The following is a 17,946-nucleotide window of genomic DNA, read 5'->3' as shown; positions in this document are numbered from 1 at the left end:
CACATTGCACACTGGCACATTTCAGCAACATACAGTAACTGCAGAAATTTCTTTTGAGCCCAGAAAGAGGTGTAAATGGATAATGTTTATACCTTGCCTGGATTTTGCTGTTTAAAATGAGATAATTCCTGAAGAAATATGGTGTAGCTTGACCAGGATTCTGCAATGCACTGGCTGAGACGAGGTTTGCATTCTGAATTAGCGCTGATCACCTCCCACCTAAGAAAGATAAATTTACAAATTAAAACAATAAATACATAAAAAAAATATATATACACAGAAAGTGAAATAAGTATTGAAAACATCATGGATGACATGATACACACCATGTTTAGGCTGTGTGCCCACGTTGTGTTTTGTATGCGTTATCTGTCGCGTTTTTGTCGCAGCGGAAACGCTTAAAAACCGCATTCCCATGCAATCCTATGGGATTTCGCAGTTGCTGTGCCCATGCTGCAGATTTTCCAGCTGTGAAATCGCATAGCGGTAAAATCCGCAGCATGTTAATTATTTCTGCGGAATCGCGGCGATTACGCTGCCATAGGATTGCATTGAAACGCTCACTTTACACATGTGGCTATGCCCACCATGCGTAAAGTGAACGATTCATGTATGGATGGTACCCAGGGTCTGGAGGAGGGGAGACTCTCCTCCAGGCCCTGGCTATCATATTCCTGTAAAAAAAAAGAATTACAATAAAAAATATGGATATACTTACCTTCTGATGGTCCCCGAAGTCCTCCCTGCTCTCAGCGGTGAACGCGGCGGCTTCTGTTCCCAGGGATGCATTGTGCAAATCACCTGAGCATTTCTGCAACGTGGGCACATAGCCTGAGAGGCCAAAAGACACTGCGTATCATCCCAAAAGCACCATACCAAAAGTGAAGATTGGAGGTAGGAACATCATGGTGTGTGGTTGTTTTTCAGCATATGGCAAACGTTAAGGATGATGAGGAAGAAACGAGGGTTGACATTTTAGCAAGACAATGATCACAAACACACAGTCAAGGAAACTCTCAATTGGTTTCAGAGAAAGAAAATAAAGCTGCTAGAATGGCCAAGCCAATCAGCTGACCCTAATCCAATAAAAAATGTATGGAAGGATTGAAAGCTCAAAGTTCACAGAAGGAGACACTGGGCCTTCAGGGTTTGAAGAGTGTTTGTGTGGAAAAATGGGCCCAAATCACCTGAGAAATGCATGCAACTAGTCTCTCCATACAGGAGGCGTATGGAAGCTGTCATCACTAACAAAGGCTTTTGTACGACGTATTAATTACATTTCAGTAGGCATGTTCAACACTTTATCCCTGGGTCATTTCTCATTATTACACATAACTTAATTTATGAACATCTATGATATGATTTCTTTGCCTGGGTGGATTGGATGGGTTGTTACCGACAGCTGTTGAAAATTTCATGTTAATAACACCTTTAGAAATATAGTTGCTTAGAAAATTGGTGACGAGTTCAATACTTATTTTACATGCTCTGTGTGTATGTGTATAAAGTTAATCTATCTATATAATTGTCTAAGGTCCACTTCCGTCTGTTTGTCTGTCCGTCTGTAACGGAAATCCTGCGTCGCTGATTGGTCGCGACCAATCAGCGACAGGCTTAGTCCGGCCGCGAATTGGCCCCTCCCTACTCTCCTCAAGTCAGTGCCCCCTCCCTACTCCCCTCCAGTCAGTGCCAGTGTGTCGCCCCATCCCGGACCAACTTTTTACTATTGATGCTGCCTATGCAGCATCAATAGTAAATATATATAATGTTAAAAATAATTTAAAAAAATTGTGCTATTCTCACCTTCCGCCGTCCACCGATGCGCGAGATGCTGCCGCCAGCTTCCGTTCCCAGTGATGCATTGCGAAATTACCCAGATGACTTAGCAGTCTCGCGAGACCGCTAAGGCTACGTTCACATTAGCGTTGTGCGACGCAGCGTCGGGCGCCGCTGCGTCGCCGCATGCGTCATGCGCCCCTATATTTAACATGGGGGCGCATGGACATGCGTTGTGATGCGTTTTTTGACACATGCGTTTTTTGCGGCGCACGCGTCAGGGCGCACAGGACGCAGCAAGTTGCATTTTTTTTGCGTCCAACTTTCGGCCAAAAAGGACGCATGCGTCGCAAAACGCAGCGTTTTAACGTGCGTTTTGCTGCGTTTTTTTTTGCGTTGTGCGTTGCGTCGCACACGCTGCGTCGCACAACGCAAATGTGAACGTAGCCTAAGTCATCTGGGTAATTTCGCAATGCATCACTGAGAATGGCAGCTGGCAGCAGCATCGCGCGCATGGGGACAGCTTCGGTGGACGCCGGAGGGGGAGTATATAACTATTTTTTATTTTAAATTTTTTTTTTAACAGGGATATGGTGCCTACACTGCTATATACTGCATGGGCTGTGTTATATACTGCGTGGGCTGTGTTATATACTGCGTTAGCTGTGCTATATACTGCGTGGCCTGTGTTATATACTACGTGCGCTGTGTTATATACTACGTGGCTGTGCTATATACTACGTGGCTCTGCTAAGCGCGACGTACATACATACATACATATTCTAGAATACCCGATGCGTTAGAATCGGGCCACCATCTAGTATATATATACATATATATGAGAGCTAGATACACATATATATATCATTAAAAAGAGAAAATACATTAATCTTTGTGAGACATATATATAAGAGAATATAAATGTGTAATTTATGCACATAAATAGTATAGTATAACTTTAAGGCTTGTGTGGCCCTATCTTTACGCACACTTTATTCTTCCTTTTTTGTCAGGAAATTAAAGTGGTTTTAATTGTGTTTTTACAAGCTTTTTTTCTGTGTTTTTTTTTTTTTTTTTAATCCTGTTGGAAAATCTATGGGAAAAATGTCTAAAGAATAAACTTTCAGCGTCAATTTGGGTGGGTGGTATATGTTGTTCTACTGTATAGAATAGTGCTACAGACTGCACTGTTCCATTAGTGGCATGTGGTAATCCATCCTGAGGTACATGTTTTCTTCCCATGGGACCCTGCAGGTCATGCATGCTGCTGTATAGTAGAAAGAAAATGGTATATAGCAGCATCATATTCATAATACTATCATAGGTCCAATCCTTCAAGGGTATGTGCTATCAAATATGGACATCATCAAGATCAATCGCCAAAAGCAAATCAAGGAGGGAGGAAGAATTTTGGCAACCACAAATATGCGACACTATGATCCAATAGATAAATGTACAAAAACTTTATTAGAAAGGACATAAAATGGAACTGCTGGGGAACATGTGCAAATCACAAGCAGAAAGTGCAATCGTGCAAAAAACCGACGTTAGGTTCAAAATCCACCTTATTCAATATTAGTAGTTTTAACAAATACCACATATTTAATATATGGCACAAGATTACCAGGGTAATGTGGGGTGTCCCACCGCAAGGAGAATGTGTATAATGGCAGTACAATATATAGATATATAATGCATCAATATTCGAATTGTACCTGCCCACAACTTTTGTGGTTGCCACAATTCTTCCTCCCCCCTTGATGCTGCTGTATAGGCATCATAGACTTCCAACCACAGGGAGCTTTTCAATGGAAGCCAATAATGCAATGCGAAAAGAAGTCGACAGCCACTGATCATGCCTCCTAACATTTTTGGCACACTGCTAGGAGCTGGTGTAGGTTTCAGTTATGTCAGTTTCTGGTGTGTACTGTCTTACTGCAAATTTGTTGGGTGGCACTTGACCATGCTTCATTTTCATGAATGGACACAGACAGAAGAGGGCCCCTGTGCAAGAATAGTAAATGGGCCCCTTGCTTTAGAGGTGGATGTGGTCTCCCTTACCTCTTGGGCCCCTGTCAGGCTATACAGGTTGCACCAATGGAATGTCCGCAACTGCCCATTTTACTATCCCCGCATACTTTTTATAAAAATGACGAGAGGTCACAAAAAAGCAAAAAGTATCAACATTTTTACTCACATACATCTGGCATCTAATTTTGTGACTTTTCTTAGGAGGAAATGATAACATTCATCCCACAGGTTTTCACCACTGCAGTTTTTGACAGTTTGTCAAATCGAAGTCAGAAATGGGTGCAGCAGGAGGGAGAAATACAAGTCTTTATTACTTACTCTGCTTGGATCCACTTTGGTACACTTTCATTGCTAGATATTTTGTCATGTTTTTATACCACCTCTTGCTTAGTATACTATACAACAGTTATTTCCGCCCAAAAAGCTGCATACTGTACTGATAAATTTAGTGCATTTTGCATCCCAACAAAACCAAGCCTATTGGCTTATTCCATATCTACTTTTGTTGCCTTTTTTACATTTGTCTATTTAGCTGAGCTTTCCGTTGGATTTAATCTAGTTCACAGCAGGCAGAAAGTGTTGTCAGTGACTAAGGCCGGCGTCACACTAGCGAGTTTTACGGACGTATGAGAGGTGCAGAAAATACGGATTGCATACGGTACAATGATTCTCTATGGCCCAGCTCCTATCTGCCGTATTTTACTGATCCGTATTATACGGTCTTGTACGGCTGTAGAAAATCGCAGCATGCTGTGTTTGTCACCCTATTGCGCAAAAAATCGCCAATGAAAGTCTATGGGGGCGAGAAAAATACGGATTACACACGGACCATGCGTGTGACTTGCGAGAAATACGCACCGGTGTTATAGAGAAAAGCCGGCAATTCAGTGCGGTGTACAGCAAAATCACACTGACAGAATAGAATAGGTAGAATAAATGTCTACACATAGAATAGGTATATATATATATATATATATATATATATATATATATATATATATATATCTAATATATAAAGCTGAATGTGTGTGTGTGTGTATGTATGTATGTATGTATGTATGTCCGGGATTGGCATCTGAACCGTAGCAGCTACAGCCACAAAATTTTGCACAGTCACACGTCTGGACCCCGAGAGCGTCATAGGCTATGTTGTGAGGTGAAATTTTAACCCCGCGCTTTCCAATTCACCAAACAATTTTGCCCCTATCTACATAATGGGGAAAAAGTGAAAGGAAAAGTGTTGGAGGCGTCGCAGCTACAGGCACAAAATTTTGCACAGTCACACGTCTGGACCCTGAGAGCGTCAAAGCTATATTGTGAGGTGAAATTTTAACCCCGCGCTTTCCAAGTCACCAAACAATTTTGCCCCTATCTACATAATGGGGAAAAAATGAAAGGAAAAGTGTTGGAGGCAAATTAACAGCTGCCAGATGTGAACAAGGGGGACTTAAAGAATGACAGCGATGGCACCAAAGAGTATATACTGTACAGTTGCTAAGGTGGGGCCCCAACATGGGATAATCACACCACCACGGGGATATGAACACACACACAAAATGCGCCACACACTACCACGTGCTCGAACACATATACCACCCTCAGTGCACATTTCACCACACATACACCAACCTCGCCACATAAAAGTAGAAACACAAAAGTCGCCGCTCAAAACTCGCCACGCGCAAAACTCTCCACATGCAAAACTCGCCACACGTGCAAAACTCGCCACACGCAAAACTTGCACACGCAGAAAAATTGCCACACGCAGAAAAATTGCCACATGCACAAAAGTTGCAACACATGCAAAAGTTGCCTCACACAAAACTTGCACATACTCAAAAGGCACCACACATAAAACTCGCCACGCGCAAAACTCGCCATGCGCAAAACTTGCTGCACACAACTTGCTACACTAACCTGTCACATGCAACTCGACACACAAAAAGTTGCTACACGCATGTCGCCACACAAAACTCATCTCACAAAAGTCCCTACATGCATGTCGCCACACGCAACTCAACACACACAACTTGACACACGAAACTCGCCCTAAAACACACACAAGTCTGGTATCCTTCAAAAATAAAAATCTGATTAATAAGCAGACAAACTACAAGAGCAACAAATGTACCATATAGGAATCCGGCAGCTGTCAGTCACATGACCAGTCTATTATGTGTATGTGTGAGCTAATATATACTGCCAGGGGGTGGGCTTACTGTTGGCTGGGGATTTATCAGGCTGCCATTTTAGCTTACAAATACTGAGGTAAAAATACTGACCAAATAACGTGTGAACGAGGGCTAATACAGGAGGAGATGGCATACAGCTATATACTATATACAGGAGATGACACACAGGTATATACTATTTACAGGGGAGATGACACACAGGTATATACTATATACAGGAGGAGATGACACACAGATATATACTATATACAGGAGAGATGACACACAGGTATATACTATATAGAGGAGGAGATGACATACAGGTACATACTACATACAGGAGGAGATGACATACAGGTATATACTATATACAGGAGGAGATGACACACAGGTATATACTATATACAGGAGCAGATTACCTACAGGTATATAGTATATACAGGAGGAGATGACACAGGTATATGCTATGTATAGGAGGAGATGACATACAGGTATATACTATATACAGGAGATGACACACAGATATATACTATATATAGGTGAGATGACACACAGGTATATACTATATACAGGAGATTACATACAGGTATATCTAATATATAAAGCTGAATGTGTGTATGTATGTATGTGTGTATGTCCGGGATTGGCATCTGTACCGTCGCAGCTACAGCCACAAAATTTTGCACAGTCACACGTCTGGACCCCGAGAGCGTCATAGGCTATGTTGTGAGGTGAAATTTTAACCCCGCGCGTTCCAATTCACCAAACAATTTTGCTCCTATCTACATAATGGGGAAAAAGTGAAGGGAAAAGTGTTGGAGGAAAATTGACAGCTGCCAGATGTGAACAATGAGGACTTAAAGAATGAGAGCGATGGCGACAAAGAGTATATACCGTACAGTTGCTAAGGTGGGGCCCCGACATGGGATACTCACCACACACGGGGATATGAACACAAACACAAAATGCGCCACACACTACCACGTGCTTGAACACATATACCACCCTCAGCACACATTTCACCACACACACACACCAACCTCGCCACATAAAAGTCGAAACACAAAAGTCACCACTCAAAACTCGCTACATGCAAAACTCGCCATATGCAAAACTAGGCTCACGCAAAACTCGCCACACGTGCAAAACTCACCTCATGGAAAACTCACCTCATGCAAAACTTGCACACACAGAAAAATTGCCACATGTACAAAAGTTGCACCACATGCAAAAGTTGCCTCACACAAAACTTGCACATACTCAAAATGCACCACACATAAAACTCGCCACGCGCAAAACTCGCCATGCACAAATCTTGCTGCACACAACTTGCTACACTAACCTGTCACATGCAACTCAACACACAAAATGTTGCTACACGCATGTCGCCACACAAAACTCATCTCACAAAAGTCGCTACATGCATGTCGCCACACGCAACTCAACACACACAACTTGACACATAAAACTCGCCCTAAAACACACACAAGTCTGGTATTGTCCTTCAAAAATAAAAATCTGATTAATAAGCAAACTACAAGAGCAACAAATGTACCATATAGGAAATACGGCAGCTGTCAGTCACATGACCTGTCTATTATGTGTATGTGTGAGCTAATATATACTGCCAGGGGGGAGGGCTTCCTGTTGGCTGGGGATTTATCAGGCTGCCAATAGCAACCAATCACAGCTCAGCTTCTATTTTGCTACAGTTAATTAACCTGAGCTCTGATTGGTTAATATAGGCAACAAAGACATTCTCAGTATAACAAAGCTAATATATGTTGTGAAATGCTTCTATTTGCTTAGTTTTTGCCTTTTAATAATTACATTTCTATCTATTTGTTTTGTGGTTTTTGTGTGCAGAATAAATTTTTGTTAACACATTCTATTTTGCTAACAGCAGTCATTAACCCGGGCGAAGCCGGGTAGTACAGCTAGTATATATATATATATATACATATATATATACATATATATATATATCAGTGAGACACACATATTTATATATATATATATATATATATATATATATATATATATATATATATATATATATTTCATATAGCGCTAGATATCATAAAAGCCCGTAATTCAATTGCCGGCTTTTGTTATCTCCTTCCCAAACTCGACATGATATGAGACATGGTTTACATACAGTAAACCATCTCATATCCCCTTTTTTTTTTGCATATTCCACACTACTAATGTTAGTAGTGTGTATGTGCAAAATTTGGGCGCTCTAGCTATTAAATTAAAGGGTTAAATGGCGGAAAAAATTGGCGTGGGCTCCCGCGCAATTTTCTCCGCCAGAGTGGTAAAGCCAGTGACTGAGGGCAGATATTAATAACCTAGAGAGGGTCCATGGTTATTGGCCCCCCTGGCTAAAAACATCTGCCCCCAGACACCCCAGAAAAGGCACATCTGGAAGATGCGCCTATTCTGGCACTTGGCCACTCTCTTCCCATTCCTGTGTAGCAGTGGGATATAGGGTAATGAAGGGTTAATGTCACCTTGCTATTGTAAGGTGACATTAAGCCAGGTTAATAATGGAGAGGCATCAATTATGACACCTATCCATTATTAATCCAATAGTACAAAATGGTTAATAAAACACACACACATTATTACAAAGTACTTTAATGAAATAAAGACACAGGGTGTTGTAATATTTTATTATACTCTTAATCCACCTGAAGACCCTCGTTCTGTAAAAAAGGAAAAATAAAAAATCAACTATATCCCATACCTTCCGTCGTTCTGGTCACGTCCCACGATGTAAATCCATCTGAAGGGGTTAAATCATTTTACACCCAGGAGCTCTGCTAAAGCAGCTGTGCTCGTGGTTGTAAAAATACGGGGAATGAATGGAGTGCAGGGGAATGTCCTGTAGTTACCTTGAGTCGCGGTGATGCGCCCTCTGCTGGATGTCCTCATATGAACTCAAGCCTGGGAATTTTTCCCACGCTCGAGTTCATATGAGGACATCCAGCAGAGGGCGCATCACCGCTACTCAAGATAACTACAGGACATTCCCCTGCACTCCATTCATTCCCCGTATTTTTACAACCACGAGCACAGCTGCTTTAGCAGAGCTCCTGGGTGTAAAATGATTTAACCCCTTCATATGGGTTTACATCGTGGGACGTGACCAGAACGACGGAAGGTATGGGATGTTGTTGATTTTTTATTTTTCCTTTTTTACAGAACGAGGGTCTTCAGGTGGATTAAGAGTTTAATAAAATATTACAACACCCTGTGTCTTTATTTCATTAAAGTACTTTGTAATAATGTGTGCGTGCTTTATTAACCATTTCGTAGTATTGGATTAATAATGAATAGGTGTCATAATTGACGGCTCTCCATTATTAACCTGGCTTAATGTCACCTTGCAATAGCAAGGTGACATTAACCCTTCATTACCCCATATTCCAGGGCTACAGGGGAGTGGGAAGAGAGTGGCCAAGTTCCAGAATAGGCGCATCTTCCAGATGTGCCTTTTCTGGGGTGTCTGGGGGCAGATATTTTTAGCCGGGGGGGGCAATAACCATGGACCCTCTCTAGGCCATTAATATCTGCCCTCAGTCACTGGCTTACCACTCTGGCGGAGAAAATTGCACGGGAGCCCACGCCAATTTTTCCCGCGATTTAACCCTTTAATTTAATAGCTAGAGCGCCCAAATTTTGCAAAAAAAAAGGGATATGAGATGGTTTACTGTATGTAAACCATGTCTCATATCCTGTCGGGTTTGGGAAGGAGATAGCAAAAGCCGGCAATTGAATTACCGGCTTTTATGCTATCTAGCGCTGAATTAAATATAAATACAGTATATATATATATATATATATATATATATATATATATATATATGTCTCAATGACATATATATACTGTATATATATATATATATATATATATATATATATATATAGATATATAGATACTGTATATATGTTTTAACGAACATTTGAGCACATAAATCCATTAGATGTTGGTTTTGCAGACCTGCGAGAAAATGTGGCAGTACGGATGCCATACGGATTACATACGGGGGATGACATGCGCAAAATACGCTGCCACACCCTGCCTACGGATGACATACGGATCACTATTTTGGGAACATTTCTGCATATTACGGCAGTAAAAAACGGACCGTATTTTCATACGCTGAGTGTGACGCCGGCCTAAAGGTGGATCCATAATGACAGCTGCAAATTTTTAACAGATTATCATGCATGAATAAACTTGGTGAGCAAAACATTCTACCTAGCACTGACTGCGCTACAAATTCAAGAATTACTTTGCTCACCAAATCAGCAACATATCAGGAATATAAAGCAATCCAGCTCTCAGAGGGAATGTGCACACGATGGTTTTTCAAGCAGGCAACTTTAAATCCTGAAGCGTTTTTTTTTGTTTCCTAAGCACTTTTTTCACCACCAGTTGTTTTTTTTTAGTCTTTTTCACACTGGCAAAAATTTTTCAACTTCATCCAACAATGAAGCAAGAAGCTATGAAAACAATAAAAAAGATGCCCTTGCGCCAAGCAATAAATACATGAAGAATGGTCAGATCACTTTTTGTAACCTTTTTTTAATACTTCAGGTTTCTCTGGAAACCTGAAGGATTTAAAAGACCAGCAAAACAGTGAACATATGGTCAGGTAGTCATTTTTATATAGAAAAGCAAATGTTCATTCTTGTGACCATTTTGATAGCACTTTTTTAAGCTGTTTTCAATGCAGACCCACCTGAAAAAAACATGGGCTCATACTGTGGCTCCTACATTTTATACAGGAGGACACAGAAGACAGGACAAAAGCACTGCAGTTGGGGACAGACATATACATAGCTGCCATCCACCGTTGATAAAAGAGTTGCCCACCTATTAAGAATGCAGGCGACTCAAACTGATAAACGTAAAAGTAACAAGTAAGGCTACTTTCACACTAGCGTCGGGAACAACCCGTCGCTGTGCGTCGGGCCGAGGTTCCCGACGCTAGCGTGGTCTCCGCCGCACAACGGGGGCAGCGGATGCATTTTTCCCACGCATCCGCTGCCCCATTGTGAGGTGCGGGGAAGTGCGGGGAGGTGGGGGCGGAGTTCCGGCCGCGCATGCGCGGTCGGAAAAAGCGGACCGTCGGGAGCAAAAAACGTTACATGTAACGTTTTTTTCTCCCGACGGTCCGCTACCACACGCCCAAGCGTCGCAAAACGGACGCGACGTTTTGCAATGCGTCGCAAATGCGTCGCTAATGTTAGTCTATGACGAAAAAACGTATCCAGCAAGAACTTTTGCTGGATGCGTATTTTCGGCAAAACGACGCATTTGCGACGTATTGCAGTTAACGCTAGTGTGAAAGTAGCCTAATCCATCATGTTATATCTGTAGAGTCATGGAGAAAGACACAGCCTTTGCTTATAATTTTATTAATTTGGACAACAAATGTTTTGCACCCCATTAAACATAATTGGTCTCTAATTCTCAACGATTCACAACTCCGGGACCTTCTTCTGGCATTATTAAAGTCAATATAAATAGGCACTTGTCTAGGGTCACACTACCATTGAACTCTAAAGCATTGGATACCCGTTCCCTGGATTGAGAAAGCCCCTTCATCTGGCAGCTACCCAAGAGAAAGTTTCCGGTCAGTATGAATAGTCAACTGTAAGGGCTTATTCAGACGTCTGTTTTTTGCACACAAGTGCTATCTGTGTTTTTCATGGATACTAGTCAATGGGGCTGTTCACACGTTACTAGTTAATGGGGCTGTTGATTTTTCACAGGCCGAGCAGTGCCCGGAAAATCGGAGAGGCATGTCCAATATTGATCCAAATGCCAGCTCAAAATCAGTAATGCAAGCAATGGGTCTGTGAAAAAAAATCTGACAGCACTCATATACTATCTGCGCGCAGTCTGATTTTCACAAACTGCTACTTTTTTTTAACATACAAGAAAAAGTGATAAAAAAGTGACCAAACTGATGACGTTTTTCTCATATATATATAAAAAACATTTGAATGAGGCCTAAGGTTGAGGAATGCAAACTAATGGTCTGGAGCAGTTTTTCATAGTTTCAATTGATTTAAGTATGGCTGTTAGTTGGAGAGAAGTGATATTTCAGTTTTAAAGCATTCAATAAAAGTATAGAAAATTGTGTTTTCAATTTTGTATCTAAGTTAGAGGAAGGTTTAGTTTTAGCACTGCAATGACACCGTGCCCAAGTGAAGTCCATAAAAATTGGCACTCCAAGTTAGAAGAACTTTAAAGGGAAACTGTCACTAGGATCAATCCTCTAGGCCAGTGTTCCCCAAGTCCGGTCCTCAAGAGCCACCAACAGGTCATGTTTTCAGGATTTCCTTAGTATTGCACAGGTGATAACTGCATCACCTGGACAGGCAAGCATTCAATGACCTCTGCAATACTAAGGAAATCCTCAAAACAAGACGTGTTGGTGGCTCTTGAGGACTGGAGTTGGGGAACACTGCTCTAGGCCATCTATATGGGCATGAAGGTCATAGAAAGCTGAAAAAACTATACCTTAATATCTGTGATCCGTTGGCTTATTCCAGAGAAATTCATGTTTTTCCTAATATTTAAATGACCTGTTAAGCTCTATTGGCAGAAAATAGATCTCCCTGAGAATCTATCTCCAGAGCTTATTTTAAATGAAAGGGGGTGAAACCAGTGTGAGACATGTGGTGACTGACAGTCTGTTCTCTTGATCTACATGTCTCACACATGGTTCATTTAAAATAAGCTCTGTAGACAGATTCTCAGGGAGCTCTATGTCATGCCCATAGTTCTGAACAGCTCATTTACATGGATTTCTCTTGCATAAGGCATCGGATCCCAGATATCAAGGTATCATGTATCATTTTATTTAACTTTCTATTACCTACACGCCTATACAGATGGCTTAGGAGGGTTGATCCTACTGACAGACTCATTAACCCCCTACTGCCATCGGACGGAACAGTATGTCCTATGGCAGTATCCCCCGCTTTGATGTGGGCTCCGGCGGTGAGCCCGATTCAAAGCCGGGACATGTCAGCTATTTTGAACAGCTGACATGTGCCGCAATAGGTGAGGGTGGAATCACGATACACCCGCACCTATTAACTAGTTAAACGCTGCTGTCAAACTCTGTAATCGGCGCTCATAGCAAGTCTGTAATTCTGCTACAAAGAGGCGATCTGAGCATCGGCTCCATGTAGCAGAGTCGATCAAGTTGTGGCATCTTCTAGCCTCTCATGGAGGCTCTTGAAGCATGCCAAAAGTAAAAAAAAGGAAAAGGAAAAAATAACAGTTCAAATACCCCCCTTTTGCCCCATTCAAAAAAAGGAAAAAATTAAACCTACACATATTTGGTACCGCCGCGTTCAGAATCGCCCGATCTATCAATAAAAAAAAAATTAACCTGATCGCTAAACGGCGTAGAGATAAAAAAAAGTAAAAATGCCAGAATTCTCTTTTTTGGTCGCTGCGACATTGCATTAAAATGCAATAACGGGCGATCAAAAGATCGCATCTGCACCAAAATGGTATCATTAAAAACGTCAGCCCAGCACACAAAAAATAAGCCCTCACCCAACTCCAGATCACGAAAAATGGAGACGCTATGGGAAAATTGCACAATTTTGTTTTTTTAGCAAAGTTTGCATTTTTTTTTCACCACTTAGATAAAAAAGAAACTAGACATGTTTGGTGTCTATAAACTCGTACTGACCTGGAGATTCATAATGGCAGGTCAGTTTTAGCATTTAGTGAACCTAGCCAAAAAGCCAAACAAAAAACTAGTGTGGGATTGCACTTTTTTGCAATTTCACCACACTTGGAATTTTCTTCCCGTTTTCTAGTACACGACATGGTAAAACTAATAGTGTCGTTCAAAACTACAACTCGTCCCAAAAAAATAAGCCCTCACCCAGCCATATTGATGGAAAAATAAAAATGTTATGGCTCTGGGAAGGAGAGGAGTGAAAAACGAAATTGCGAAACCAAAAAAAGCTCCGGGGTTAAAGGGAACCTGTCACCCCCAAAATCGAAGGTGAGCTAAGCCCACCGGCATCAGGGGCTTATCTACAGCATTCTGTAATGCTGTAGATAAACCTCCGATGTATCCTGAAAGATGAGAAAAAGAGGTTATTATACTCACCTGGGGGGGGGGGGGGGGCGGTTTGATCTGATGGGCGTCGCGGTCTGGTCCGGGGCCTCCCATCTTCTTAGGATGATGTCCTCTTCTTGTCTTCATGCTGCGGCTCGGGCGCAGGCGTACTTTGTCTGCCCTGTTGAGGGTAGAGCAAAGTACTCCAGTGCGCAGGCGCCGGGAAAGGTCAGAGAGGCCCAGCGCCTGCGCACTGCAGCACTTTCCATCGGACCGGAAAGCAGTGGGACCACCCCTGGTTGAGTATAATCTAACCTCTTTTTCTCATCATTCAGGATACATCGGGGGCTTATCTACAGCCGGATAACAGGGTGACAGGTTCCCTTTAAGGGTTTAATGGACTGCAGATAGTTCTGATCTAAACCAATCCTCTGGCTTGGTGAAGTGAAATATTGCCTATAGTCCATGTTTTTATCCACACTTAATTTGTTGACCTTTGAGGACAATGTTTTTTTTAATATAAATGGATGTACCTTTGGCTAAAAATATTTTTATTTATTAACAATTTTGCACTGTTTGCCTTCTTTAGCCTCTGTTTTGCACGGTCTATTGCTGGATGCAAAATTAATTCACTAAGAATCTGTCAGTGAGCTTATTCTAATGGCAGGGGTGTTTCAATAGCGGTTGCAGAGGTCGCTACTGCGACCAAGCTTGTGCATGTGGGGAGCCCACAGAAAACAGTACAAACTTCAACAGGATGTGTGTCCTTGGGTCCGCGTGCACTGCAATACACACTGCCAGATAATCAGAGGCCAGCAGCTGATGTTGTTGCGCACGTGTCTGAGGGCACATGGCAGTGACGTCATGGGCTTCCATCGTTTGTACCCTGAAGTCAGCTGCCAGCTTCAGAAGATGACACAGCGCATATTAAAGAACAGCGGCAGCACGAAGGACATATACCAGGATTGGGGATATATATACCAGGATGGGAAACATATATACAGTAAAAGAATTGGACCCAGGATAAGAGACCCATATAACAAAATAGAGAACATATATACACCAAGAGGTTGAGGATAAGGGATATATATAGCAAGATGGGGATCATATATACAGTACCAGAATGGGACTCAGAATAAGGGACATATATACCAGGATAGAGAACAAACAGTATATACCAGGAAAGTCCAGGATAAGGGACAAATATACCAGGATAGGGGATATATATACCACGAGGGGGACCATATATACCAGGTTGGAGCACAGGATAAGGGATATCTACCAGGATAGTGTATATATATACCAGGATGGGGAACAGATATACAAGGATGGGGCCCAGAATAAGGGACGCAAATACCAGGATGGTGGATATATACCAGCATGGGAAACATATATACTAAGATCAGTGAGATGGGCCCAGGATGTGGAACATATATAGCAGGATGAAGGTCATAAATACCAGGATGGGGAACATATATATGAGGATGGAGGATATATGCACTGCTCAAAAAAATAGAGGGAACACTAAAATCCCACATCATAGATATCACTGAATGAAATATTCCAGTTGTAAATCTGTTTTCATTACATAGTGGAATGTGTTGAGAATAAAACCTAAAAATTATCAACGTAAATCACAACTAATATCCCACGGAGGTCTGGAGTTGGAATGATGCTCAAAATCAAAGTGGAAAATGAAGTTACAGGCTGATCCAACTTCAGTGGAAATGCATCAAGACAAGGAAATGATGCTCAGTAGTGTGTGTGGGCTCCGCGTGCCTGTATGACCTCCCCACCACACCTGGGCATGCTGCTGATGAGACGGTGGATGGTCTCCTGAGTGATCTCCTCCCAGACCTAGACTAAAGCATCCGCCAACTCCTGGACAGTCTGTGGTGCAACATGACGTTGGTGGATGGTGCGAGACATGATGTCCCACATGTGTTCAATCGGATTCAGGTCTGGGGAACGGGCGGGCCAGTCCATAGCTTCAATGCCTTCATCTTGCTGGAACTGCTGACACACTCTAGCCACATGAGGTCTAGCATTGTCCTACATTAGAAGGAACCAGGGCCATCCGCACCAGCATATGGTCTCACAAGGGGTCTGAGGATCTCATCTTGGTACCTAATCGCAGTCAGGCTAACTGTGGCGAGCACATGGAGGGCTGTGCGGCCCTCCAAAGAAATGCCACCCCACACCATTACTGACCAATGCCAAACCGGTCATGCTGAAGGATATTGCAGGCAGCAGATCGCTCTCCATGGTGTCTCCAGACTCTGTCACGTCTGTCACATGTGCTCAGTGTGAACCTGCTTTCATCTGTGAGGAGCACAGGGCACAAGTGGCGAATTTGCCAATCCTGTTCTGTGGCAAATACCAAGCGTCCTGCATGGTGTTGGGCTGTGAGCACAACCCCCATCTGTGGACTTCAGGCACTCAGACCATCCTCATGGAGTCAGTTTCTAACCATTTGTGCAGACACATGCACATTTGTGGCCTGCTGGAGGTCATTTTGCAGGGCTCTGGCAGTGCTCCTCCTGTTCCTCCTTGCACAAAGGCTGAGGTAACGGTCCTGCTGCTAGGTTGTTGCCCTATGGCCCCCTCCACGTCTCCTGGTGTACTGGCCTGTATCCAGCCTCTGGACACTACACTGACAGACACAGCAAACCTTCTTGCCACAGCTCGCATTGATGTGCCATCCTGGATGAGCTGCACTACCTGAGCCACTTGTGTGGGTTGTAGAGTCCGTCTCATGCTACCATGAGTGTGAAAGCACAACCAACATTCAAAAGAGACCAAAACATCAGCCAGAAAGCATTGGTACTGAGATGTGATCTGTAGTCCCCACCTGCAGAACCACTCCTTTATTGAGTGTGTCTTGGTAATTGCCAATAATTTCCATCTGTTGTCTATTCCATTTGCACAACAGCATGTGAAATTGATTGTCAAACAGTGTTGCTTCCTAAGTGGACAGTTTGATTTCACAGAAGTTTGATTTACTTGGAGTTCTATCCTGTTGTTTAAGTGTTCCCTTTATTTTTTGAGCAGTGTATATACTAGATGGAGGCCCAATGCTATTGCATCGGGAGGGTGGTAATGTCAAGATGGGGGCAGGCTTTGTAGCGTTGAGAATCTCTCCCCCCAATGTGCTCACCCACCTATCCACTCTCTCTTTCCCCATGTGCTGACGTCTCCCGTCTGTGCTCTCTTCTTTAATCTGTCTACACCATGTGCTATCCCCCTTGTCTGCTGTCTCTCTCCTTCCTGTGCTGTGTTCTCCCCTCATGTGCTGTCCCGTTGTGCTTATATGCATCTTTTTGTCCCAGCGATGCTGTTGCTCTTCAAGAGTCTCATTTGCCCATTGTTGTCTTCAACGTTGTGCCTTTGCTGCTTTCCTTTCATTGTCATTGGCGTACTTTTGAGGAGGAGCCATGTTGGCGTTGATATTTGCTTTTTAAAGAGGTTTTCCCAAGAACAAAAGTTAATTTTAAAAATTGTCTGTGTCTGACCGTGTACAGAACATACCATAGCTCCTGGGCAGGGGAGGAAGCAAAAGACAATACTGACATTACAGCAGGAGATCGCAGAGGATACATTTTGTGAGGTAAAATATTGTTTAAAAGCAGTGAGTGAAATATTTTACCTGATAAAAGAAATCCTCTGTGATCTCCTGCTGTAATGTCAGTATTGTCTTTTGCTTCCTCCCCTGTCCAGGAGATGAAGTATGCTCCGTACATGGTCAGTCAGACACAGACAATTTTTAAAATGAACTTTCATTTGTGGGAAAACCCCTTTAATGTGACCGGCTTCCTCTGCCTGTAGACATGTTGCGCATCTGCCGAATGATTCACTCTGCC

The 17,946-nt window shown here is 42.6% G+C and overlaps 1 protein-coding gene across 2 annotated transcripts in view; it reads right to left on the bottom strand.

The window, feature by feature from the left end:
* RETREG1 (reticulophagy regulator 1) overlaps nt 1-17,946 on the bottom strand; it is a 130,253-nt gene that overhangs the window by 19,216 nt on the left and 93,091 nt on the right. For both annotated transcript variants that reach the window (XM_077269699.1, XM_077269700.1), the window contains one exon: nt 93-219. In XM_077269699.1, coding sequence (XP_077125814.1) covers nt 93-219 — 127 coding nt within the window. The remainder of the gene's footprint in view (nt 1-92; nt 220-17,946) is intronic.

Source organism: Ranitomeya variabilis, chromosome 6, assembly GCF_051348905.1.
Source record: "Ranitomeya variabilis isolate aRanVar5 chromosome 6, aRanVar5.hap1, whole genome shotgun sequence".
NCBI classification, from domain to species: Eukaryota; Metazoa; Chordata; class Amphibia; order Anura; family Dendrobatidae; genus Ranitomeya; species Ranitomeya variabilis.
The sequence above is the reverse complement of the archived record's forward strand: the minus strand, read 5'-3'. Positions and strand labels throughout refer to the sequence as shown.